The sequence below is a fragment of the Aulostomus chinensis genome, chromosome 18, assembly GCF_037954235.1.
Source record: "Aulostomus chinensis isolate RoL2024-O1b breed Wild chromosome 18, RoL_Achi_v1.0, whole genome shotgun sequence".
Lineage (NCBI taxonomy): Eukaryota > Metazoa > Chordata > Actinopteri > Syngnathiformes > Aulostomidae > Aulostomus > Aulostomus chinensis.
In genome coordinates, this window is record NC_141337.1 from 103,952 (window position 1) to 127,500 (window position 23,549).

The following is a 23,549-nucleotide window of genomic DNA, read 5'->3' on the forward strand; positions in this document are numbered from 1 at the left end:
AGGAAATCAGGACCGGAGGAACCTGCCTGTCCGCATGGAACCGACCCTGCGGGCTACGTTCTCGATTCCCGGGGGAGATGGCGTACCACGTGCTTGACGCCTGTCTCCGTGGAGGACATCGAGGACCTCTACTTATTTGGGTTCATGGTTGTGGGGCTTCTCCTCCTCGGACTTGGAGGTGCCCTCACATACCGCAAAATTGGCAGGACGATGGCTGCCACCAGATCTGGACCTCCACAACTGACCGTCATTTACAACGCAATTATTGAGGCTGGCAGAGCGGGGCAACAACAGACTCTTGAACTGAAACGCAGGATGGAAACCATCTCAGAGCAGTTGGCCGCTTTGCGAAGGGGAGAGTGATGTTGAAGACCAGAAAATTTTTAACTTACAATTTGGATTGGACTGAAAGAGAAGACGGATTGGAATGTGTGCTCCTCTGCCCAAACCCAAACACAGCAACCTTATTGGCTACTGAAGGTCATCTGCCCACTGTTTATCCTCCAGGAGAACTCCTTCTGCCTTGGTGACGTAAATGGCACGTACTATCCCCCCCTCCCCCGTGTGTTCCTGACCCCTGCCTCTGCCCTCTCCACCTCCCTTGGGGTGGCAGCACCTGTTGACTGCAGCCTGCCCCGCCCGGTCTTGGCTGGCGCGGCTCTTGCTGCGACGCCTCACTCTCACTTGCCTCCATTGGGTCAACGGACTGCTCAAGTTTAGCGTACATACACAACAAATGTATATGTGCTGTTGTTAAATTTCTGAAGTGTACCATTATTACTTTCAATCTGTAATAATTGTGACGGCTTGTGATCGTTGTATCAGGCTTTGAGTTGAGATCTTTAATTGCCCCTCGGGGATAAATAAAGTTATCTGAATCTGAATCTGAATCTTTACTCTGCAATGAATAAACGCTTTGTTTCCAAGAAGCTCCCTGGTATACTCAAGAACACCTCTACCTGATCACTTTTGCTTTCGCCACAGCAACCAGAGTAGCATGATGTAGTCACACCTCCATGACACCTGGGCTCCAGCATTCAGAAAGGTTAAATATGAACAAACAACACTTAACTGGAGAATAATTTAATCCAAAAGTCAAATAATGGCAGTATTTTCCTTTGGGCTCTTTGGCTTGGCTTTGACGTTGCTTTGGTGAAATGAACCATCTGGGTGCAACAATGTCCAACCATAAGATCCTCGCGGCTGCTCATCTACCTCTCACGACTGGATGCAATTCTTTTTCTGGTGCCGTCGTCTGTTTTTGAAACCTGCCGACAAAAACAAACAGCAAAAAGACTAAAAAAATTTGGAATTAGCAACATTGAAATATTTCATCCAAAAAGCTTCTGTGTGTGTGTGTGTGTACATATACACACACACACACATATACATACATACATATATATATAGACTGTGTACACACACACACACACACACACACAGTTGAAACCGGAAGTTGCCATACACCATATAAAAAGACAATGTTTTTTTTCTCACCGTCTGATATTAAATCAGACTAAACTTCTCCTGTTTTAGGGCGGTCAGGTTTACAAAAATAAAAGCCAGAATAATGAGGAACAGATTTTTGGGGGGATTACATACTCGAAAATTTCCATGCCTTTAAACAATTAGGAAAAGCCTAAATGATGACGTCATGAATTTGAAGCTTCTGATAGGTTAATTGAAAACATCTATGTTAATTGGAGGCACACTTACTGGAGAAACAAGTGGAGGTGTACAGTCACCGGTACAAGACAACGTATCTGGTCATGTTATACCTCGTTTGAAACCTGGTGGTCTAACGATGAAGTAGCACCCAATCACGATGAATGAAGTTACTTGTAGCCGGAGCCCAGTTAGACTGTTGCTAGGCAGGCAGCATGCGAAGGAAAATACCTAATACTAACTTTGTACTCCCGACGTCGTCATCGCCCAAACTTTTAAACAGGCTGCTTTCAATAAGTCACCAAGAGTCCATAGATGTGGAATCCCTGAGGATTTCCTCCAACATTGTGTGTTTCCAATGTAATCTGTATTTTATTTGGACAGTTGCATAGCGCAATATCCTGAGCATCTATACCACAATTCCCTATAAAGTCATACAGTCACCAATATTCATTTAGTCCATGTAACATGACTTGTTTGGTCATGGTGACATCCTGCTGAACGCAAAGACATCAGTGCCTGGGTTGTGGAGCAACAGCGCTGAAACCCCAACCAGGCCCCAGTTTATAGATCGGACTGCGCGTCATTTGATTGACTCTTAAGCCAGCCTCTGAGATGTTTTTCTGATGAGGACTAGATATTCCATCCATTGCTGCACCATGAGATGCCTGCATGCTCCAGCGAATAAAAAAAAACCTTTGTTATCCTAGCCAAAATTACCTAAAATATCAAAATCCTATGTAAAGCTGCATCCTGCCAGTGTTGGTTGTCATTAGAGACCAAGATTATGTGTTGATCTGATGGTTTTGTGTTTGGGTGTCCAGATGTCCTTTTGGAGTCTCCAAATAGGACCCAAGGACCACCCTTAGGACTTTGTGTGCCAAACCCTGTCTACAGGTCATTTTTTGACATTTTGACTTCAGATTTGGACCGTAAGAGGTCAGGACCTGTGTCTGTGGACTAGTGATGCCTGTTCCCCCTAGAACAGACCTGGGCATTGTACGGCCCTTTGCTTGACTCTGACTGGCCCGCGTAAGGTTAATTGGAAATTAAAAAATAAACATGTTTTCTCATTTGACCACATGCATGGAATAAAAGTGCGGTGCTTTTATTTTGAAGTTGTTTTATTCACGTACGTAATGACGCATAGTATATCAGGATGACAGCGCCTTGTTTCCATGGTTACAAGCAAGTAACAAAATGACTTTAGCGCTCAAAAATGTCCGGTTCGACTAAAAAAAGAAAGGTAGATGCTGAATGCAGGAATTTTAACAAAAAATGGACCGCCGAGTACATATTTACTGAGGTCGGAGGTAAAGCCGTGTGTTTAGTTTGCGGGGAGCAGGTCGCTGTGTTTAAGGACTATAACTCGAGCCGGCATTACGAGACGAAACACGCGGAGAAATACAAAAGTGAGTGATGCTGAAAGGGAGCGGACATCGGAAGCATTGCTAGCTTAGCTGCAAAAGCAGCAAGGCTTTTTTACCAAGCTTCACGCATCCGGCGATGCTGCAACCGAGACCAGTTTTCTGATATCCCACAAAATTGCTAAAAACAGTAAGGCATTCCCGGAGGGGGAATTTGTCAAAGAGTGTTTGGTGGACTCTGCAGCACTAATATGCCCTGACAAAAAAGGCGCATCTGAACAAGTCCCGCTGTCCAGGCGAACCGTGACGAGAAGGATCGAGCAAATTGCGGGAAATTTAGAGCTTCAACTGCAACGCCAAGTGGCAAATTTTGACTTCTTCTCTTTGGCTTTGGACGAGAGCTGTGATGTCCGCGACACAGCTCAGCTACTCAGATTTCTCCGTGGAATAACGGAGCTTGCAGCAGTGCGGCCGATGAAAGGGACGACAACAGGGAGCGATCCGTTCACGGAGGTGAAAGCCTGTTTGGACACCCTGGGGCTGAAGTGGGACAGACTAGCAGGCGTCACAACGGACGGTTGTCCAAATCTTACTGGCAAGAATGTTGGACTTTTGAAACGCATGCAAGATAAAGTGACTGAAATTGACGCAGATAAAAAGTTGGTGTTCTTGCATTGTATCATACACCAACATGTGCTGTGCAATCAGTGCTAAAAATTGGCCATGTTATTGATGTTGTTAGTAAAATAGTAAACTTCACCAGGGCACGGGCATTGAATCACAGACAGTGTGTCACACTTTTAGAGGAGCATGAGTCTGAGCCGAGTGACATTGGCTACCACACAGCTGTCAGATGGCTCAGCCTGGGCAAAGTGCTCGAAAGAGTTTGGGACCTGAAAGCAGAGATACGAGAGTTCTGTGAGAAGAAAGACAAAGACATCCCAGAGCTTTCAGATGAGGACTGGATGGCAGATTTTGCATTTGCTGTCGATGTGACTGCACTGATGAATGACCTGAACACCAAACTGCAAGGCAAGGGCCTTTTTGTTCATCAAATGCACAGCCTGGTGAAGGCTTTCATGATAAAGGTAGAGTTTCTTTCAAGCCAACTGGAGACCAACATTCTCACTCACATGCAAACCCTGAAAGAAATCCCACCATCAGCTGATCAACTCTGCAGGGACTCATCCTTGTTAGGAGCATTGCATGGTGAGTTTTCAAGGCGATTTGAAGATCTCAGAACAATCGAGGATGAAATGCACATGATATCCTCTCCCTTTGCCTGCAGTGTAGATAATGCACCCAGCGATGTGCAGCTGGAGCTCATTGACCTGCAGTTTGATGCATTACTGGCAGAGCACTTTAAGTCAGGATCTCTGCTGGATTTCTACTCTTCTCTTAAGGAGGAGAACTTTCCAAACATGAGGAGACATGCTCAGAAGATGTCGGTTCTCTTTGGCTCTACCTACATTTGTGAACAAACATTCTCAATGATGAAGTTTACAAAATCCAGGTATAGAAGCTCTCTCACTGATGATCATCTGTCAGCTGCGCTTCGCATCTCCACCTCAAACATTCAACCTGACTTTGATGCACTCATTAAAGCCCAGCAGAAAAACCTTTTTTCTTTTACTTATTAAAAATTTTGGATTGAAGGATAAAGGTCTAAAAAAAAAAAATCATAAATAGGGCTTCAAAGCTATTACAATGGTTTTTTTGCCATTGGTTTGGGAAATTTGATTGAATAAAGGATTTTTTGTAAGACAACCTCACTTTTTCATTGCTTAATTATAACATATAGCATACTCATACCAGCGTGTCAAAACAATGTTATTTACTGGGTTTTTTTATAAAGAAATACAATTCATTTTTGCAGATTTGAGTTCAGCCTTTTGGCCCGGCCCTCTACAATATTTTGTGTTTCTCATGTGGCCCCATGGAAAAAATAATTGCCCACCCCTGCCCTAGAAGGTCATGGACCTAGGTTTTACTAGTCAACATTTATTTAACTGGAAAAAAATAAAGAGTATGAGATTTTCAGTGTAGATTTAAAAAGTTTCAAATTTGCAACAAAAAAGTCAGAGAATTGCGGTGCTTTACCCATTTACAGGAGATGGTATTTAAGAAAGATCCTATCCATGTTTTTGTATTAAATGTATTCATGTATATTTGAGGAGATTTCTTGAACAAGTGTCTAATAAATAACAGCAGTAATGTTTGACCGCCTACCGTCTTGGACTTCTGTGTTGATGGCCTGCAGAGACATGCTGCGCTGAGGCAGCTTTGATGGCTTCTTGGTCTTCAACTTGAGCAGCCCTGGTTTCTCACAGATTTCAAATGAGTCCTCAAGCTCTACTCCTTGGACGCCATTAGCATTGGACACTTTGTACATCGGGGATGGAGTCTGCGGTGTGATGATGCCTTCCTCTATTGTCTCTGATGTACTGTGATTTGCTCCTCTGCCTCTCAGGAAGTGCCTGAAGGAGCTGCGTACCTTCTGGTTCTTCTTCACGCTTGCTTTTCCATCCTCGCAATCATCATCGGCAGGTGAATCAGAACTCACAGGGGGGACTTGCTCCAACTTGTCCATGTTGCCATAAAGGAAGGTGCTCTGTGGGGAGTTCCTCTGGCTCAGACCCCCAACCAGCGAGTCCCTCGGGGCTCTCAGGTCTTGCAGGGAGCCTGTCAGTCCCGTACTATTCCCAAAAACTAAAGAATACTTTGGATTGTGGTATTTATGTGCGGGCACCTTGAGGTCCGTCTCCCTCAAGTCCCCAACAGACACTTGGAAACGGGATCTGGAGACAGGAGGAGGTTGGACCTGCTCAACCTTTGGCTTCAGGATGGGTGTCGGAAGCAGCGGCTTGGTGATGCTGAACTCCTGGTACAGGTCAACTTGCTCCGACACAGCGTACAGCTCCCTGAAGTCATTGTCAAAGAAGTCCACAATTTGTCCCGACATCACGGTGATGGTGTTCCTGTCCATTCGAGAGGATGTCCACGTGAAGCTGGAGGACAAAAGAGGGGAAGTTTTCAGGATTTCTGAGCAGTAAATGATGGATCTATTTGAGTTTGTTGAATCAGTTAAAAACTATTTTTATGGAAAATTTTATCGATATTAGTGGGCATATTTTCAGTAAACTGGATGGTTTTGTAGATTTAACAAAAATTAAACCTGAACAAAAGTTAATTGACATTTTAATCCATCTTTTATGAGTACTATACAGTTAAAAACATGGATTTCTTCACTTAATTCGAATAACGGTTTCCAATATTTCCCTCACTTCCTAAGACAGATAAAATCTGTCATTCATTGGGCTTGTTGGTCAACATCATCAAAAAAAAATACAAATTAATGAAACAGGTTTAGAAGATTTGATCAAATTACCAGTAAAAATAAATTCCAACATTCAGCAGGTCAGATAAAAGACCTCGTCATAGAAGAAAATTAAGAATGCATGATGGCATCAGCAAATCATCCATATCCACAGATGTTGGTAATTTTTTTAAAATCGTCATCATGATTAACATCATCATCTTGATCACAATCATCATTGTCATAGTCGTCGCTGCAATCATCATCATGGTCGTCGTCATCATCATTGTCATGGTCGTCAAGGTCATCGTGATCATTCTTGTCACGGCTGTCATCATCATGAACAACATGGTTGTCATCATCATCATCATCATCATCATCATGGTTGTCTGAAGTCTCTGTTGCTGGAAACTGTCCCCGGTACGGAAACAGCAGTGACTTGTGTACAGGATTAACTCCAATGGTACTTTGGCCTATCTGGACTTGTCCTGCTACGACTGGAATCAGGAGCCTGGTCAGTCGCTATCTGTACCAGGGTTCTGCTTTGAGACTGGACAGCTTCTTCTTATGAACCACTGAGTTCATGAAAGCAGGTTACAGCATGTTGGTGCTCTGTGGTGTACAACAGCTCATAGAGCACTGAAATATGAAGTTATTATACAGTATCAGCTGTATTTTCCACTCCCTGCTGCATATGGGCACTATGATGGCGCTGTCATGGCACCCAATAAAGACTGTCTCTTTCTTCTGCAGCCAGCCTGTTCACATGACCCACACTGTAGGAGAGCAATTACACTTCTGCAACTGTCTGGCTAGAACACCAGCAACAGAACCCCTGAGACAAAACATGGGACATCATATACTAGTTACCATAGCAACAAATTCAGTATGATGCAATCATTTTGCACTGTTGTATGTTCCCTCTCTTTCTGGGGCTATGATTGTTGCATTCTTTTCAAACAGGACCCTAAATATGACGCTCCAGCACACCGAAGACAGTCGGTATGGTTGACTCTGGTGTTCCAGCTGCCTCACCTGTAGGAGCCAAACAGGACCTTTTCTCCATCCACCAGCATGTACTTGGAGCTCAGGGACCCCGGCAGCTTGCCAAAGGACAAGGCTATTCCGACCCCTCGCACCATCCGTACGCGGAGGTTCTGTAAAGAAACACCCTCTTGATTACACACTTGAGCTGGCTGAGTGTCCTCCTGAGTAAACTGGGCCAGCGCTACATCACACATGACTGCCGATTCTCAGAGAGCCAGCTCTCCCAGGGAAAACAAAATCTCTGGGCCAGGTGTATTTGCCTAGAGGGAAGGGAAAGCACAGAGTAGACACTTGGGGCGGAGGCTCCACTGGCATGGAGCAAAACGTTGAGTTACACTCTGGCACATCATTGTTCATTTTTTTAGACTAAAAGAGCCCGGCACTCTGAACACACCCTTCAAGTGTCGCAGGTGAGACACCTGAGGATTGTGAAAATTTCTCATGGTCAACTTCCTGTCTTTTGTCTGGACAATGTTCAGAACAACATGTTGTTTCAGGAGTGTCTGGTTTGATGCCACCTGTAAAGTGTAGTGCGTTAGTTATATATGATTTGAGGCTGATAAACACTTTAGTTTACAGTTATAGTTATACGAGTGGAACCCACATCTTCCAGGACTGCGGCTGGTTTATGGGCCCCTTATTCCCGGGGAGGCTCACAACAGCACAGCAAAAAATCAATTATTGGATTTATCACAGAAGGAAAATCAGAAATATCACAACTGGGTGCCAGTGCTGACATTTACAGATCACATATTGGGATGATGTAGCAGATTCAGGTCCCATTCCAGGTCTGCTGGACCATGAACTTACATGGAACACAAAAACAGTTAGTTTGAATAGATTTCAATTCAATGCGTTAGTGAATATTTTGCGTTATCTTACTTTAAGCCATGATGTCTTTTTTTTTATTCTGCCCTTGAATAGGTGTCAGTTTCATTTTCAGAAAAAAAATATTTGTAAGAAGTGATATTCCAGAATGGCTGCACGGTGGTGCAGTGGTCAGCACTGTGGCCTCACAGCAAGAAGGTTCCGGGTTCGAGTCCCGGCTCGGGCACGGGATCTTTCTGTGTGAGTCTCCATGTTCTCCCTGTTCCTGCATGGGTTCTCTCTGGTACTCCAGCTTCCTCCCACCGTCCAAAGACATCAATTGGGGACGAGGCTGATTGATTCTCTAAATTGACCGTAGGTGTGAATGTGAGTGTGAATGGTTGTCCGTCTCTGTGTGTTGGCCCTGCGATGGACTGGCGACCTGTCCAGGGTGAACCCCGCCTCTCGCCTGTTGACGCTGGGATAGGCTCCAGCCCCCCCGCGACCCTTAATGTGTAGGAATAAGCGGAAGATGACGATGGATGGATGGATGGATATTCCAGAATAAAAATTGATTTTTTTAAATGTAGTTACTTTGATTGTAAACAAAAAAAACGACCCATCAGTACTGGTCCTGGTCCCTGGACCACCATGGCATTCATCCTCCTCCTAAGTGGCCCCCTGGAGAACCACAATTATCATGACAATAATCGGGACAGTTTTGACAGAACACACAACTACAATGCTGACATGGCATTGATGCATGATGACAAAAAGGGGGTTTGCAATAAATTTAGCGATACGTTCGAAAGGTGACGTTTATGTTTGATGGTGCAGTTCCGTCTTGAGGGCCGATGAGTGAGACGACCAGCAGAAAGGAGAATTCTGCTGAGATTATACACTTCATCACCTGCATGATGATCGTCATGGGGCACTGACTTCTGGATTAAAACATTCATTCATTATTACATTTTAACAGGCGCCATGAATGCAAACATCTCACGCAACAAATTGTTTCTCCATTAAATTGTCAGCACTACTTAAACGGTGAAGGTGTTTGCTGGGCTCACCCTCAGATGTACAGCATTAATCTGCAGCCGACTACACATATCCAGGAAGTAAGGCACGCCCTGGGCCTCCAGCAAAGTGTAGACTGCCACCCCACGCCGAGACGAGGCATCCAGAAGGTCCTGGAGGATCTGCAGGTCTGTCAGCAGGTCCATTACTATGGCCACCACCTGGGAAGAGCAGTGGATTAAAGTCAAACCTTGAAAGGTAAAACCACACAGACGTAGGTGACAATTCTGTCTCAGGGACACAAAAGAGCAATCCAACAATAATCAACAGAATCTATGCGGAGAGCAGCACAGATGTTAGTGTGCACAAGAGCTCAACTACAACTGGAACCTTTTACATTTGTTGATTCTATCAGAAGCTTCTCAGTCATTTTTACTGGTACTGAGCCTGTAGTTCCTGACCATGGAACCTGCATCAGTCCACTGTGATAAGCAGGGGCCTAAGGCATCAAAACATGGCGTGAACGTTTTCCATGTTCAGGTGTATCGAGACAGAAGTGAGGGTGAGAGCGTGTGGTCCTCCACACCAAATCTGTGGCTGGCATTAGCACATTTCTATTTCTTCCATGAGCGACACCTAGGGGTGATGCTGGGAAACCGAATTTCTCAAGATAAGAAAGTACCGCCTGGATAAGAGTCGAGGCACCAGGATGTAAAATATCACGAATGACAACAGCAAGTTTGGCTTCATGAGGAAATTAACTTGAGGATTCAGAGATGACAATGACTTCTTGATTTGTTCTGCCACTGTGTTGACTGGTCATTGTGACATAAAAGTAACAAAGCTCATCACTGACGGCTTGACAACGATGACGAGCATCAAAATGAGCAGGAGAATTTCTGCTGCTTTCTGTGACCTTCTACAGACCACACGAGTGTCATTGATCCGGCTGGTTACTGTGGGCCGGGGGGTGTAGATGTGTGTGGACACCTCAACAACCAAGGTGATGGTACTCTGATGGGCTTGAGAACGGAGACCCTCAACCAACTTGTCCAAACTCGTACATGCGTGCCCCTCAATTGCCGTTTCATGCCTCTGGAAAGTTTTTCTAGCCACTAATATCTTCACCTTTGATGTCTTTTGGTTACAGAAAAACTGCAACTTTCATTGGTCACATTATCACGTTGCTGTTTTGGGGACGGTGAGAGCCAGAGGATGTTTTCTCAGGTACAAAGACATGTTGCAAGCTGTGATGATGATGATGATGATGATGATGTTGTTCTGCATTTGGATGCTGTTTTCATATGAATGCTTATTGGACACACTGAGTGAATGTTAGTGATTTGCGTATATTCAAGAGTTGTTAGAATTTCATAAAAAAATGTGAAGGCAAATACCAATGTAAGGTCAGTGTAATAACTGATAAATACGAATAACCTCAATATCAATAGTGAGTATATCAATCATTCGTCTTGAATGTACGATTAGCTTGAAAACAGCGACTAAGCTCAGCGGACCTGTCAATAACCTCATGCCTGCAGTTCTAATACAGAAACCCTTGATATTTTTTATTATCTATTTTTAACCAAACACACAGAGGCCACATTTGTCTCTTCTGGGATGTTGGAGACACACATTCTAAAACCAGTGTCTGCGAGGTAGCGGCTGACATGAATCGTGGTTCCATGTTGAGACCAAGTTCTTCCGGGGGAGGTCTATGGCTACTCTCACACGGCGTTCGGCCCAGCCGAGACACCAAAGACCCCTGCAAAGCCCCTACATCAAATTTGCAGCCAACTGTGTGGATCCATCCAAACTCAAACAAATAACGTTGTTTATTTCACAAATAACAATGCAAAACGGTTTTCTCCGTCATACAATCGGGATTCACTGTGTCCCTGGTTTGTGTCAGTACAGAGTACATTCATGGGTCTCTATTGCCTCTAGGTGGCACACTGACAAAATCTTCAACAAAAATATACCGATATATACCATAAAATAGCTCATCTGGAAGTGGACAGACAGCTTGTTGAAGCAGCAGCCCAGGGCCTCACCCTGTTCACACCTGTCCAGATGCACCGCTCCAACAGAAAACAGAACAGAGACGGATCCAATCAAGCACAACAAAGTAGGAGTGAAAACATTCTTTTTCCATCTCATCATCCTTTTCTTACACAATAAATACAACAACAAAATCTGGATAAAGAACACATATTTGATGTAATACAGATATTTGGATGTTCTATCCTTTCATCAGGGTTAGCACAAGAAAAGACAAAAAATTAATTCATTCACAGTTTAATTTTTGCTCAGTTTAAGGATTTGAAGGACGAGAGATCATAGTGTCACAAGCACATCTAAAGAATTAGAGTTGTTATTCTGTGGCCTTCAGTGTCAATCATAATTGAAGCATTCTCATCTGCCCACATTCTTTCGCTGCTGGACGTGAGCAGGCAACAAGTTTAGCATCAGAACACACGACTGACAAGCTGAAACACAGAGCTGAAATCCCACATAGCTTCATCCTGTCGAGGAGCTGATCTCCAGATTAAACTGGGCTTGCAGAGACTCGTCTGAAGCTTTGGCCCTGCAGCCCGAAGACAAACACGGCTGAGCAGCAGCAGTTCCACACAAATACACGTGTGTATATACATGTATATACACGTGTGTGTATATACATGTATATACACGTGTGTATATACATATATATACACGTGTGTATATACATATATATACACGTGTGTATATACATACATATACATGCAATTATTTGTATATATACAGTATCTCACAAAAGTGAGTACACCCCTCACATTTCTGCAAATATTTAATTATATCTTTTCATGGGACAACACTGAAGAAATGACACTTTGATACAATGCAAAGTAGTCAGTGTACAGTTTGTATAACAGTGTAAATGTATTGTCCCCTCAAAATAACTCAACTCACAATCATTAATGTCTAAACCCCTGGCAACAAAAGTGAGTACACCCCAAAGTGAAAATGTCCAAATTGGGCCCAATTAGCCATTTTCCCTCCCCCGTGTCATGTGACTCATTTGTGTTCCAAGGTCTCAGGTGTGAAGGGGGAGCAGGTGTGTTAAATTTGGTGTGATCGTTCTCACGCGCTCTCATACTGGTCACTGGAACTTCAACATGGCACCTCATGGCAAAGAACTCTCTGAGGATCTGAAAAAAAGAATTGTTGCGCTACATAAAGATGGCCTAGGCTATAAGAAGATTGCCAACACCCTGAAACTGAGCTGCAGCACGGTGGCCAAGACCATACAGCGGTTTAACAGGACAGGTTCCACTCAGAACAGGCCTCGCCATGGTCGACCAAAGAAGTTGAGTGCACGTGCTCAGCGTCATATCCAGAGGTTGTCTTTGGGAAATGGACGTCTGAGTGCTGCCAGCATTGCTGCAGAGGTTGAAGGGGTGTGGGGTCAGCCCATCAGTGCTCAGACCATACGCCGCACACTGCATCAAATTGGTCTGCATGGCTGTCGTCCCAGAAGGAAGCCTCTTCTAAAGATGATGCACAAGAAAGCCCGCAAACAGTTTGCTGAAGACAAGCAGACTAAGGACATGGATTACTGGAACCATGTCCTGTGGTCTGATGAGACCAAGAAACTTATTTGGTTCAGATGGTGTCAAGAGTGTGTGGCGGCAACCAGGTAAGGAGTACAAAGACAAGTGTGTCTTGCCTACAGTCAAGCATGGTGGTGGGAGTGTCATGGTCTGGGGCTGCATGAGTGCTGCCGGCACTGGGGAGCTACAGTTCATTGAGGGAACCATGAATGCCAACATGTCCTGTGACATACTGAAGCAGAGCATGATCCCCTCCCTTCGGAAACTTGAGCCGCAGGGCAGTATTCCAACATAACGACCCCAAACACACCTCCAAGACGACCACAGCCTTGCTAAAGAAGCTGAGGGTAAAGGTGATGGACTGGCCGAGCATGTCTCCAGACCTAAACCCTATTGAACATCTGTGGGGCATCCTCAAACGGAAGGTGGAGGAGCGCAAGGTCTCTAACATCCACCAGCTCCGTGATGTCGTCATGGAGGAGTGGAAGAGGATTCCAGTGGCAACCTGTGAAGCTCTGGTGAACTCCATGCCCAAGAGGGTGAAGGCAGTGCTGGAAAATAATGGTGGCCACACAAAATATTGACACTTTGGGCCCAATTTGGACATTTTCACTTCGGGGTGTACTCACTTTTGTTGCCAAGGGTTTAGACATTAATGGTTGTGTGTTGAGTTATTTTGAGGGGACAGTACATTTACACTGTTATACAAACTGTACACTGAATACTTCACATTGTATCAAAGTATCATTTCTTCAGTGTTGTCCCATGAAAAGATATAATTAAATATTTGCAGAAATGTGAGGGGTGTACTCACTTTTGTGAGATACTGTACATATACACATATATATACACACACATATGTATATATATATATATTTACACACAATTATTTGTATATATACATATACACAAATATATATATATATATATATATATATATACACACACACATATGTATATATAAATGTGTGTGTGTGTGTGTGTGTGTGTGTGTGTGTGTGTGTGTGTGATATAAGCTTCTTTTTTCTTACACAATTATGTGAAACCATCTTTGTTCACTGGGGTCTCTGTCTCCTTCACCTGTAGAAGAGGGTCACATGATTGCTTGTAGCCAATCATTTCAAATGTAGCAGAACAATTATGCTGCTTTGACTAAAGTAGGACAGAAACTGTAAAAGCTGCTGTTCAGTTTTCATGACAGTGTCATAAATTTGTCCTCCACTTAAAGGAGGAGTAGACGCTGCCTGTTTGACTTTTTCCCCTTTCTTTTTGTACATTTTTTATTGTCTTTTTTAATTTAACAAAAGAAACACAATATACAAACAATGTGACATAAGTCAGTCTAAATCAGTTTTTGAATCTTACTCTGATCATGAACTCAGAAACTGGAGAGAAGATGGTGCTGCTCCAAACTGGAGGAGTCACATGTAGTCTGGCAAGATGGCCTTAGAACCTAGAAGAAAGCCCCTGGTAGAACCAGAGCAGCCGACTACTCAGCACTAATAGAGGAACCAAGAACAACCCAGGTTCCTCTTCAGTCCTGGAGCCAGACTGACAGAGAGCCACAGCTCTACTGAACCAAGTAGTCCTGTTTCCCTGGGCAGCAAAGAGTTCATGGACTTCTTTCATGACCAAATTCTCCTGATTAGAGAGAAACTTCTTCTCCTGCTGCCATCAGCTGACAACATGGCCCCTAGAACCCAGAACCTTAGAGGCAGCTGGAGGACCAGACACACACTTGGATAGTTTTTCTCCCATCAGCCTTCATGAGCTCAGTTCAATAATGTCCTCCTCTAAACCTCCACCTGTCTCCTAGACCCCATCCCAACTAAGCTGCTCCAAGACTCTCTCCCCTCGTTAGCCCCTCCCTCTTAGATATGGTCAATGTGGCGCTGGTATCTGGTTCCGTCCCTCAGTCCTTTAAAGTAGCAGGAATTAAACTGTCTTCAAAAACAAGCCTGGATCCAGAAGTTCTACCAACTACAGACCAACATCACATCTTCCTTTTCTCTCCAAGGTTCTGGAGAAAGCAGCTGCTAAACAGCTCTGTGACTTCTCCACAGCAACAGCTGATTGGAGGATTCAGTCAGGTTCCAGGTTCATCCTAGCACAGAAACAGAACTAGTCGAAGGTACCAGTGACCTCCTACTGGTACCAGATGAGGGACTGGTCTCTGTGCTGGTCTGATTAGATCTCAGTGCAGCTTTGGTACCATTGACCACCATATCCTTCTACAGAGACTGGAACCTGTCACTGGTATTAAAGGAACCACACGAAACTGGTTTAGGTCATATTTACGAGGTCATCTCAGTTGGTACCAGTTAATGATGGTTCCTCTGAGACCACTACAGTCAGTTCTGGTGTTCCACAAGGCTCTGTGCTCGGACCAGTCCTCTTCACCCTGTACCTGCTTCCTCTAGGTCACATGATCAGGAAACACTCCATTAATGTTCACTGCTATGCAGACGACACTCAGCTGAACTCATCAATGATCCACATGGAACAAACCAGCTGACTGAACTGGAGGCCTGTCTGAAGGACAGCAAACATGGAGGACCATCATTTCCTTTATTAAACTCTGATAAACTGAAGTTCTTGTGCTGGGCCCAAACACCTGAGGACCACCTGATCTGATGAGACAGGTACCCTGGAAGGCACCACCCTGGCCCCCAGCACCACCGTAGGAACCTAGGAGTTCTCTTAGACCAGGACCCTTTAACTCCCACATTCAACAAACCTCCAGGACGCCTTCTTCCATCTACGTAACATTGCTAAGATCAGACACATCCTGGCTCAAGAAGATGCAGAAAAACTAGTCCCTGCTTTTGTCACTTCCAGGCTGGATCACTGCACCTCCCTCCTACCAGGCTGGACTAACAAGTCCCTAAAGACTCTCCAGCTGGTCCAGAACGCTGCTGCCCCCCTGACTAGAACTGGTAGCAGAGACCAGGTCTCTCCTGGACTGCTTCTCTGCATGGCTCCCTGTCAGATTCAGAATTTAAAATTCTTCTTCTACCATCAAAGTCCTCAACAGTCAGGCTCCTTCATCCCTGACAGAGCTCCTAGTCCACTATGATCCAGCTAGAACCCTTCACTCCCAGGATGCAGGGTTCCTGCTGGTTCCTAGAGTTCTAACAGTAGAATGGAGCCAGAGCCTTCAGCTATCAGGCTCCCCTCCTGTGGAACTGTCTCCCAGTTTCAGTCCAGGATCCAGACCCCCTCTCTAGGTTTAAGAGCAGACTTAAGACCTCCTTGTTGAAAGTATATTGAGTTATGGGGTGGGATTAAATAAGTTTCAACTTCAGCCCATTCCTTTTTCAGACATGGGAGTTCAAACTTGAAAGTTTATTTGTTTGTTTTATTTTCTTTGTTGTTGTTTTTTTTGTTTTGTAATTTGCTCGATATTCAAATTATTTATAAACCTGAATGCATTTCATGCATGTATGTATTTGGTTTTTTTCCAGTTTTGCTTTCTTTTTTGTTGACTTTCTATTTTATCATGTTGGAAATAAAGATTGATAATCAGAACAGAGGATGAAGAGATGCTCAACACTTGATTTTGATAACTTGATACTTGAAGGAAGAAGCAGGTCCGGGTCCTGCACCGAACATCAATACAGTGATGAGTAACAATTCTCTTCATGTAAGAGAGACGCAGAAAGGTGACGTTACCTTCTGGGAGTCCTGAATGAGTCGTCTCACCACCTCCTTGATGTGGGGCCCAGGCTCCTTGGGCGGGTGACTGTACACCGATACCCGGGTCACCCCCTTGTAGAGGCCGCTGCTGCCGGGCCACCCGATGTCCAGAGGCGGGGCTTCAGTGTCGGACATCTGGGGCCAGTAGGTGGAGTGGACCCCTGAGTCCGCGCTGGAGGACTTTTCCTGTTCCCCAAGTTCAGGGTCACTGTCCGGGTCGTACTCGTGGAAGGTCTTCCGTATGAGGTTGACTTCCCGGGCGGAGAGGAAGTCCTTGGCGTTGTCCTCCTGGAGGCGCGTCCTGAAGGCGTCGGTGCCGCTCCGCAGAAGCCGCTCCAGGGCCGCCCGCTGCTCCTCGCTGTAGTAGAACTCCGGTCGGCTCTCCGGGATCTTCTCGTTCACATGATCGTCATCCAGACACACCAGCTGAGAATCCGCCATGTCGGTCCACGTCCCGCCAACACGCAGGTGCTCAGGCGTATGCTCAGGTGAGTCTCCAGGTTGATGCCGGGGGGGCGGGGACTCTTGGTTGGGAGGAACTGACTGATACTAAACTTCTGAACCTTCATAATAAGTGTGTGCATGTGTGTGTGTGTGTGTGTGTATGCACACTACACTTTTATTGTGAAGGTTCTACACACACAAACACACACACCTATAAAAAGGCTTTATTTCCCTCACGTCCCCCTCCTTACTTTTCATCTATCATCCATCCATCTCGCTCATCTACTTCAGTATTAAGCACAACATTGGCGAAAAAAGGGTTTTATTTTGAAGTCAGACAAGTTGCACACCTCTGCATCTATAAACATGGACACTTCTCCAGACCAGGAGTAGGAATTGTCTCGAGGCTGATTTATCAATATTCAGACGCTCCTCAGCCAAGTTCCTGAGGTTCTCTGGTCCTTTTTTAAATAACAGAGACTTAAACTTGCCAGCATGCAGTAAAGGTGAAGGCGGTGCGTCCCTGCAGGTCTGTAGGTGTGTGGAGGCGGAGTCAGTACATCACCAGGGGGCTTCTCTCACACAGGTTTTGTGTAGTTAGCAGGGAACAGGCCACTTTTCCCTCGCAGCCGTCCTTTCCACCATGACACGTCTGAGCGATCGAGCACCTCGATGACGTCACCGGCATAGAACCCAAGCTCATCATCTTCTTCGGCAGTGAAGTTGTAGAGCGCCTTCACCTGCACTGCTGGCTCCCTCTGGGGGACAGAAACCAACAGGCAATAATAAATAATGTTGCACTTTAGACGGACTGGAAATACTGGGGGGGGGGGGTCTAATTGAGCTCTATGTTGATTGTCCATTTCACCCGCACAGAACGCAACGTCTCCCTCCAAAGTGGCTTTACAGAAGGAATGAGTAGTGAGCTGACCGGAAGCAGCGGAATTGCGTCAGACGCTCGCCGAGGGTCGGTGATGGCAGCGCTGATCGGGCTGCTTCGTCCAGTGTGGCCGATGACGTGAGCGCGTTCCTCCAGCCCCGCCCTCTTTGCCTGAACAAGAACAGAAGCACTGTAGCATTCTGATGATGTACACTTGTATATTCACTCTTGGAGTCAGGTGTTCCATCTCATGAGTGAGTTGATCAGTTTTATTTCAGGTTGTTAGGAACTTTTTCCATAAAAATGACAGAAATTACACAAATGTATTCTATAACTGTAGAAGTCGATAAAATCCTGCTACTAAAGTGGATTAATGTTTCAAAGAGACAGAAACATGGTTGAAACTTAACGTAAAACATGAACAAAGTCGACTTGAGAATTAGCAGTTGAAATAGAAGTAATGAATAAGACAAACGTAAAATGGTAGTTACATCTAAATACTTAATTATAGTTAAAATTGTGATTAGACAAGGTTACATACAAACTAATGGATACATTAAAGAACTAAAAAAAAACACTCAGAATTGAATTGTTGAGAAAATATTGTAGAACTTTCCACTGTCATGTGATCGAGGTATCAGCTCATCGTTACCAGCTGCTTGTGAGGCTGATCTGAAGCGCGGCGTGAGGCCACAGTCATGGCAGCTGATGTGTTACTTTGCTCAGGTAAACTTCCTCTCTTCATCTGTAAAATGGAAACACACAGGAACTAAATCAGGAACTATGATGACACTGAAGTTAATCACAAAATTAGTACAAATATGTCCTGATTACAGCAAACCCAACATTTGCTTGTCCTTTTTATTCTATATTTCCTAAAAATTTGGCTGTCAATTTACTTTTTGTAATCATATGAATAGTCAGCTAAATAAAACTGGAGTACTCCAAGAGCAAATACTACAACTATGGTGATTCAAATTGATGGGCGGAGCCTCACACCGCGCCCATGAGAAAGACGATTGTCAGAGGAGAATGGGCTATTTGGGGGAGGTCCAGCGGCCTTACTGGGGGGCCCTTGGACGGGCCTCTGCTGTCAGGGCTGCCATCGTTGAGGTAGATCTCCCTGGTTTTAGAGATGGATGTGGTCTTGTAGAACTCCACCAGCTTGTTGAGGGAAGTGAACTTCTTGGACCACAGGAAGTACTGACCCTTGTTGTCCCTCATGACTCTGAAGTGCTGAACATCGGTCTCGTGTCTAAGACAGACCTCTGCTGGTCAGTGTCAGTACTACAACATAAACAGCTCCACTTGTACTTCCTAAATGCATCTTACATCCTGGCCTTCCTCACCATGAGGCAGAAATATAACATTTTTCATCACAGACTTGAGTCAAAGTTGGAATGTCGTGCTTAATCCATTACAGTTAAAAAAGTGACATTTTCCCATAGTGTAGCGATCCAATAACAGGAGCATTTCAAACATAACGGCGCAGTGTGTGCTTGATTTCTCTGATGTTTTTATTTTTAAACTCACTCTTTGATGATAAAATCTCAGGTGAGATGATAAAACCTAACAATGCACAGATGCAGCAAAGAGATGAGCGCCACCTGAGCATGTCAACGGTGTTTGGAGACATTTGACGTCCTGACCAAAGACACTTCACTTGAGGCACTGACAGAAATTCCATTGCAGTTCATTTATCTAAATGTATTGTTTGCAGTATTAGTAATATACAAAGCAGTTGTAGTTAACAATGCAGTAAAATTAAATTCTGTTCGTGAATGGTCCCTGGCAGGGGTTGTCTGAGTTCCACCCCACATCTTAATCACAGATGTTCTTCTGAAAAACAGAAACCCTTAAATATTACAAAGTTTCTCACTCTGAATTTGCATTTCAATAGATTCCGTCAGTTTTCCATTTGATGTCCAGCCAGCCCTTGTACTCCCACCAAACTTTGGACTCACATTCTGTGATGAAGAATGTACTTTCACTGAAGCTCAGGTGCTACATAGCTTTTCCACCAGGTGTTTCAGAAGCTCATTTCACCTGACAGAAATGGAGAAGTCGCCAGGCGAACTCTGACACCCTCGGATCACAAAGTCTCCCACATCTTTAGACCTCAGCAGATCCTCTGCAGCACTGCGGGTGGCACTCTCCTGGAACCATCTGGACAAACACACACGCCCTGTTACACACTGTTTGTACCTCCGAAGACAAATTCTGTGAAACTAACAACAAAACTCAGTCAATGCATCTGTAATTCCTTCTTTGACTTCCCATTTTTGTTTCCTTCTCCAGTTATACTGAAATATACAGTGTAATGTACACTCACTGGCCACTTTATTAAGCACACCTGTCCAACTGCTCGTTAACGCAAATTACTAATCAGCCAATCACGTGGCAGCAACTCAATGGCTTTAGGCATGTAGACATGGTCAAGACCACCTGCTGGCGTTCAAACCGAACATCAGAATGAGGAGGAAAGGTGAGTTAAGTGACTTTGAACATGGCATGGTGGTCGGTGCCAGACGGGCTGGTCTGAGTGTTTCAGAAACTGCTGATCTACTGGGACTTTCAGGCTCAACCATCTCGAGGGTTTACAGGGAACGGTCCGAAAAGAGAGAATATCCAGTGAGCAGCAGTTCTGAGGGCGAAAATGCCTTGTTGGTGCCAGAGGTCAGAGGAGGACGGCCAGACTGGTTCCAGCTGATAGAAAGACAACAGGAACTCAAATAACCACTGGTTACAACCAAGGTGTGCAGAAGAGCATCTGAACACACAACACGTCGAACCTTGAGGCAGACGGGCTACAGCAGCAGAAGACCCCACCAGGTGCCACTCCTGTCAGCTAAGAACAGAAAACTGAGGCTACAACTCGCACAGGCTCACCAAAATGGGACAGAAGACTGGAAAAACGTTGGCTGGTCTGATGAGTCTGGATTTCTGCTGCGACATTCGGATGGTAGGGTCAGAATTTGGCGTCAGCGACATGAAAGCATGGATCCATCCTGCCTTGGATCAAGGGTTCAGGCTGCTGGTGGGGCTGTACTGGTGAGGGGATATTTTCTTGGCACACTTTGGGCCCCTTCGTACCAATTGAGCATCGTTGCAGCGCCGCAGCCTACCTGAGTGTTGTTGCTGACCACGTTCATCCCTTGATGACCACAGTGGACCCATCTTCTGATGGCTACTTCCAGCAGGATAACGCACCATGACATGAAGCTGGAATCATCTCAGACTGGTTTCTTGAACATGACAATGAGGTGACTGTCCTCCAACGGCCTCCACAGTCACCAGGTCTCAACCCAGTAGAGCACCTTTGGGATGTGGTGGAACGGAGATTCGCATGACGGATGTGCAGCTGACAAATCTGCAGCAACTGCGTGAAGCTATCATGTCAATATGGACCAAACTCTCTGAGGAATGTTTCCAGCACCTTGTTGAATCTGTGCCACGAAGGGTTAAGGCAGTTCTGAAGGCAAAAGGGGGTGCAACCCGGTACTAGCAAGGTGTACCTAATAAAGTGGCCAGTGAGTGTATTAATTAATAATCACAAAGGTCACTGGGGTTAGGGTTTAATATCAAGGTCAAAGTACTGTCATATAACCTAAGATGACCTCTTCCTAACAACATGCAACGCTGCAGAATTCTTGTCTGGCTCATTAATTCAGAACCAGCATACATTTTGGTCCTCAGTTATCCAGCAGAGGAACGTTCCTACAGGTTCCAATGGTTTTGAAGAAAAAGTCCAAACCTCCTGATGACCTCAAGCTATAATCAGGACGTGCTTCCTCTCCACCTCATTAATAAACCTTTTTTTCAAACGTGACACACAGCTGGTAGGACAAAAGAATCTGACGTTCTCTCTGTCTCTCTATACATACGTGTCATCTATACATACACACACACACGTATCGTACATACACATACATGCATCATGCACGCACAAGTATCATGCAGACACACATATCACACATACACATATATAAATATATATTTAAAAAATTGTACAAAGGTAGATGGATAGATATCAAAATTTACATGTCAAAGTGATCACCAAGTTTGATCGTTGCAGAAGAAAAGTGTAGGAAGTTTTGTTTCCCTTAACTGGATTCCAAAAGGTTTCTGTTCGTAGTTTTGATAAATATAAATATATTTTACAATCTTCTCATCTTGATCATTATCATTTGTCACATTGACACATTAAATTGATACACAAGCATAAAAATGGTAAAAGTTACCAAAACCTTTCCTCAAGACCTTGAAAGGTTCTCAGAGTTAAGGAGAAAAACATTCAACTGTTTTTTTCAGTTTCAGCAACAGTATGCATTGTTGAATCAAGATGTGATTTCTAACCCGTAATTGGACTGTCCACTGATTAAATTCTATCATTGTTATACATCATATATTGATGTATGATATATGTTTCATGAAGCGTCAGCTTGTCCTCACCTTGGTGTCTGCATGTCAATGTAGTTCTGAGGAACCAATCCTTCCTGTCCGTTCATCTCGGCCTTGTACCAGTCGTCTTGTGGGCTTAAAATCTGCTCAGAGAAGAAGCGATGAGATGGCACCAAGGTTGAAACCATCCTGGGAGAACCAGCCACTCACACTCACCTTCAGTACATCCCCCTTCCTGAAGCTGAGCTTGTCAGCTGCTGTAGCAGGAAAGTCATACTTTCCTCGAGCTTCCATGGTGGCAAGATGAGAAGAACAGTTGAGTAGTGATCTGGCGTGTGTGCAGAGGCAAATGTAGGGACTCTTCAGCACTTTTGCAAGAGGCTGCTGGGTTTATCAGCGAGTTCTTTGAGATCAGATCTCTGAGCACAAAATCCTCCTCCTGAGGAAATAGCACACAGATGTGTATCAGCTGGGGTTATGCTACACAGTTGAATTAAAATGCACTTTTGGATGAAATTAACATTTAAGACACGCTTTAGACTTAACGTGCAACATGTACATATTTTGGTGAAATTAGCAACATATCCAAGTTATCAAAAGCATCAGTTATGTTCTACGTAGAAATCAACTGATGCTGGCATAAAAACAAGCTAGCTTGTCCAAACGTGCTCTTGGGTCACTTCCTCCAGGCAGAGGAAGTAGCGCTGCTGCAGGAGCATTTTTACACAGCAAAGTGAGTAGGAAAACTAGAGGGTTACCCGAGAGCACAGAACCCCTAACCCTGAACATTGACTTGAGTCCTCTAACCCCAACCCTATAACCTCTGACACAAACCTCTAACCCTAACATTCGAATACTAATCACTAATTTTTAACCTCGAACACTAAACTCGAACCTGAATCTCTAACCTTTGACCTTAAACGGAAAGGAAAAAAGGAAACCCTCTAACCACTAAACTCTAACCATTATCCTCTTCATGTAGATGCTGAAAATGATGGCCTTCGCTCCACATTTACTTCATTATTGGACTCAATTGGCTTCTCTGCCACACCCTCGACCTGACTAATGGTATTGAAATTGAGAATTTAATAGTTTTTCCTCACAATCCTCTTCTATCAGACCGTTATTTAATAACTTTTGAATTTCTGTTACTGGACTGTATGCCACTGGTCAGACATGCTTTTACTCGGTCTGTCTGATGAAGTTGTCTCTAAATTTAAGGAAGTAATGCCACCGATATTCAACTCACGACCATGTCTCACTACAACAGAGGTGCTGTATTCTGAGTTTATCCATTTGGAGACGGATCTCATAGTTGA

At 44.5% G+C, this 23,549-nt stretch overlaps 2 protein-coding genes and 1 pseudogene across 6 annotated transcripts in view; 1 reads left to right on the top strand and 2 right to left on the bottom strand.

Annotated features, from left to right (window-relative positions):
- Positions 1–563: 563 nt before the first annotated feature.
- sack1fa (scaffolding CK1 anchoring protein Fa) lies at positions 564–17,076 on the bottom strand. Of its 3 annotated transcripts, XR_015110106.1 has the most exons (6): positions 16,482–17,076; positions 9,273–9,440; positions 7,384–7,505; positions 5,262–6,040; positions 3,793–3,925; positions 564–1,268 (listed from the first exon to the last, which is right to left on the bottom strand). XR_015110106.1 is itself a non-coding variant. In XM_086185447.1 (5 exons), the coding sequence occupies exons 1-5, from the start codon at positions 16,944–16,946 to the stop codon at positions 1,219–1,221; spliced, it is 1,584 nt and encodes a 527-aa protein (XP_086041573.1). In that variant the 5' UTR covers positions 16,947–17,076; the 3' UTR covers positions 564–1,218. The 3 variants fall into 3 exon arrangements, 2 of the variants coding, with proteins under 2 accessions (XP_086041573.1, XP_086041574.1); XM_086185447.1 differs by lacking the exon at positions 3,793–3,925; XM_086185448.1 differs by lacking the exon at positions 564–1,268 and having other exon boundaries at positions 1,356–3,925.
- On the top strand, positions 2,859–4,459 carry LOC147244497 (general transcription factor II-I repeat domain-containing protein 2B-like; annotated as a pseudogene). Its single transcript, XR_015110107.1, has 2 exons — positions 2,859–4,241; positions 4,321–4,459. The product of XR_015110107.1 is annotated as a general transcription factor II-I repeat domain-containing protein 2B-like (transcript).
- Positions 17,077–17,277: 201 nt separating the features above from the next.
- grap2a (GRB2 related adaptor protein 2a) overlaps positions 17,278–23,549 on the bottom strand; it is an 11,661-nt gene continuing 5,389 nt past the window's right edge. For both annotated transcript variants that reach the window (XM_086185449.1, XM_086185450.1), the window contains exons 2-8: positions 22,447–22,669; positions 22,282–22,373; positions 19,876–19,995; positions 18,895–19,084; positions 18,482–18,574; positions 17,881–18,000; positions 17,278–17,707 (exon numbers count right to left, since the gene is read on the bottom strand). In XM_086185449.1, the coding sequence (XP_086041575.1) occupies positions 17,528–17,707; positions 17,881–18,000; positions 18,482–18,574; positions 18,895–19,084; positions 19,876–19,995; positions 22,282–22,373; positions 22,447–22,524 (873 nt within the window). In that variant the 5' untranslated portion in view covers positions 22,525–22,669 and the 3' untranslated portion in view covers positions 17,278–17,527. The remainder of the gene's footprint in view (positions 17,708–17,880; positions 18,001–18,481; positions 18,575–18,894; positions 19,085–19,875; positions 19,996–22,281; positions 22,374–22,446; positions 22,670–23,549) is intronic.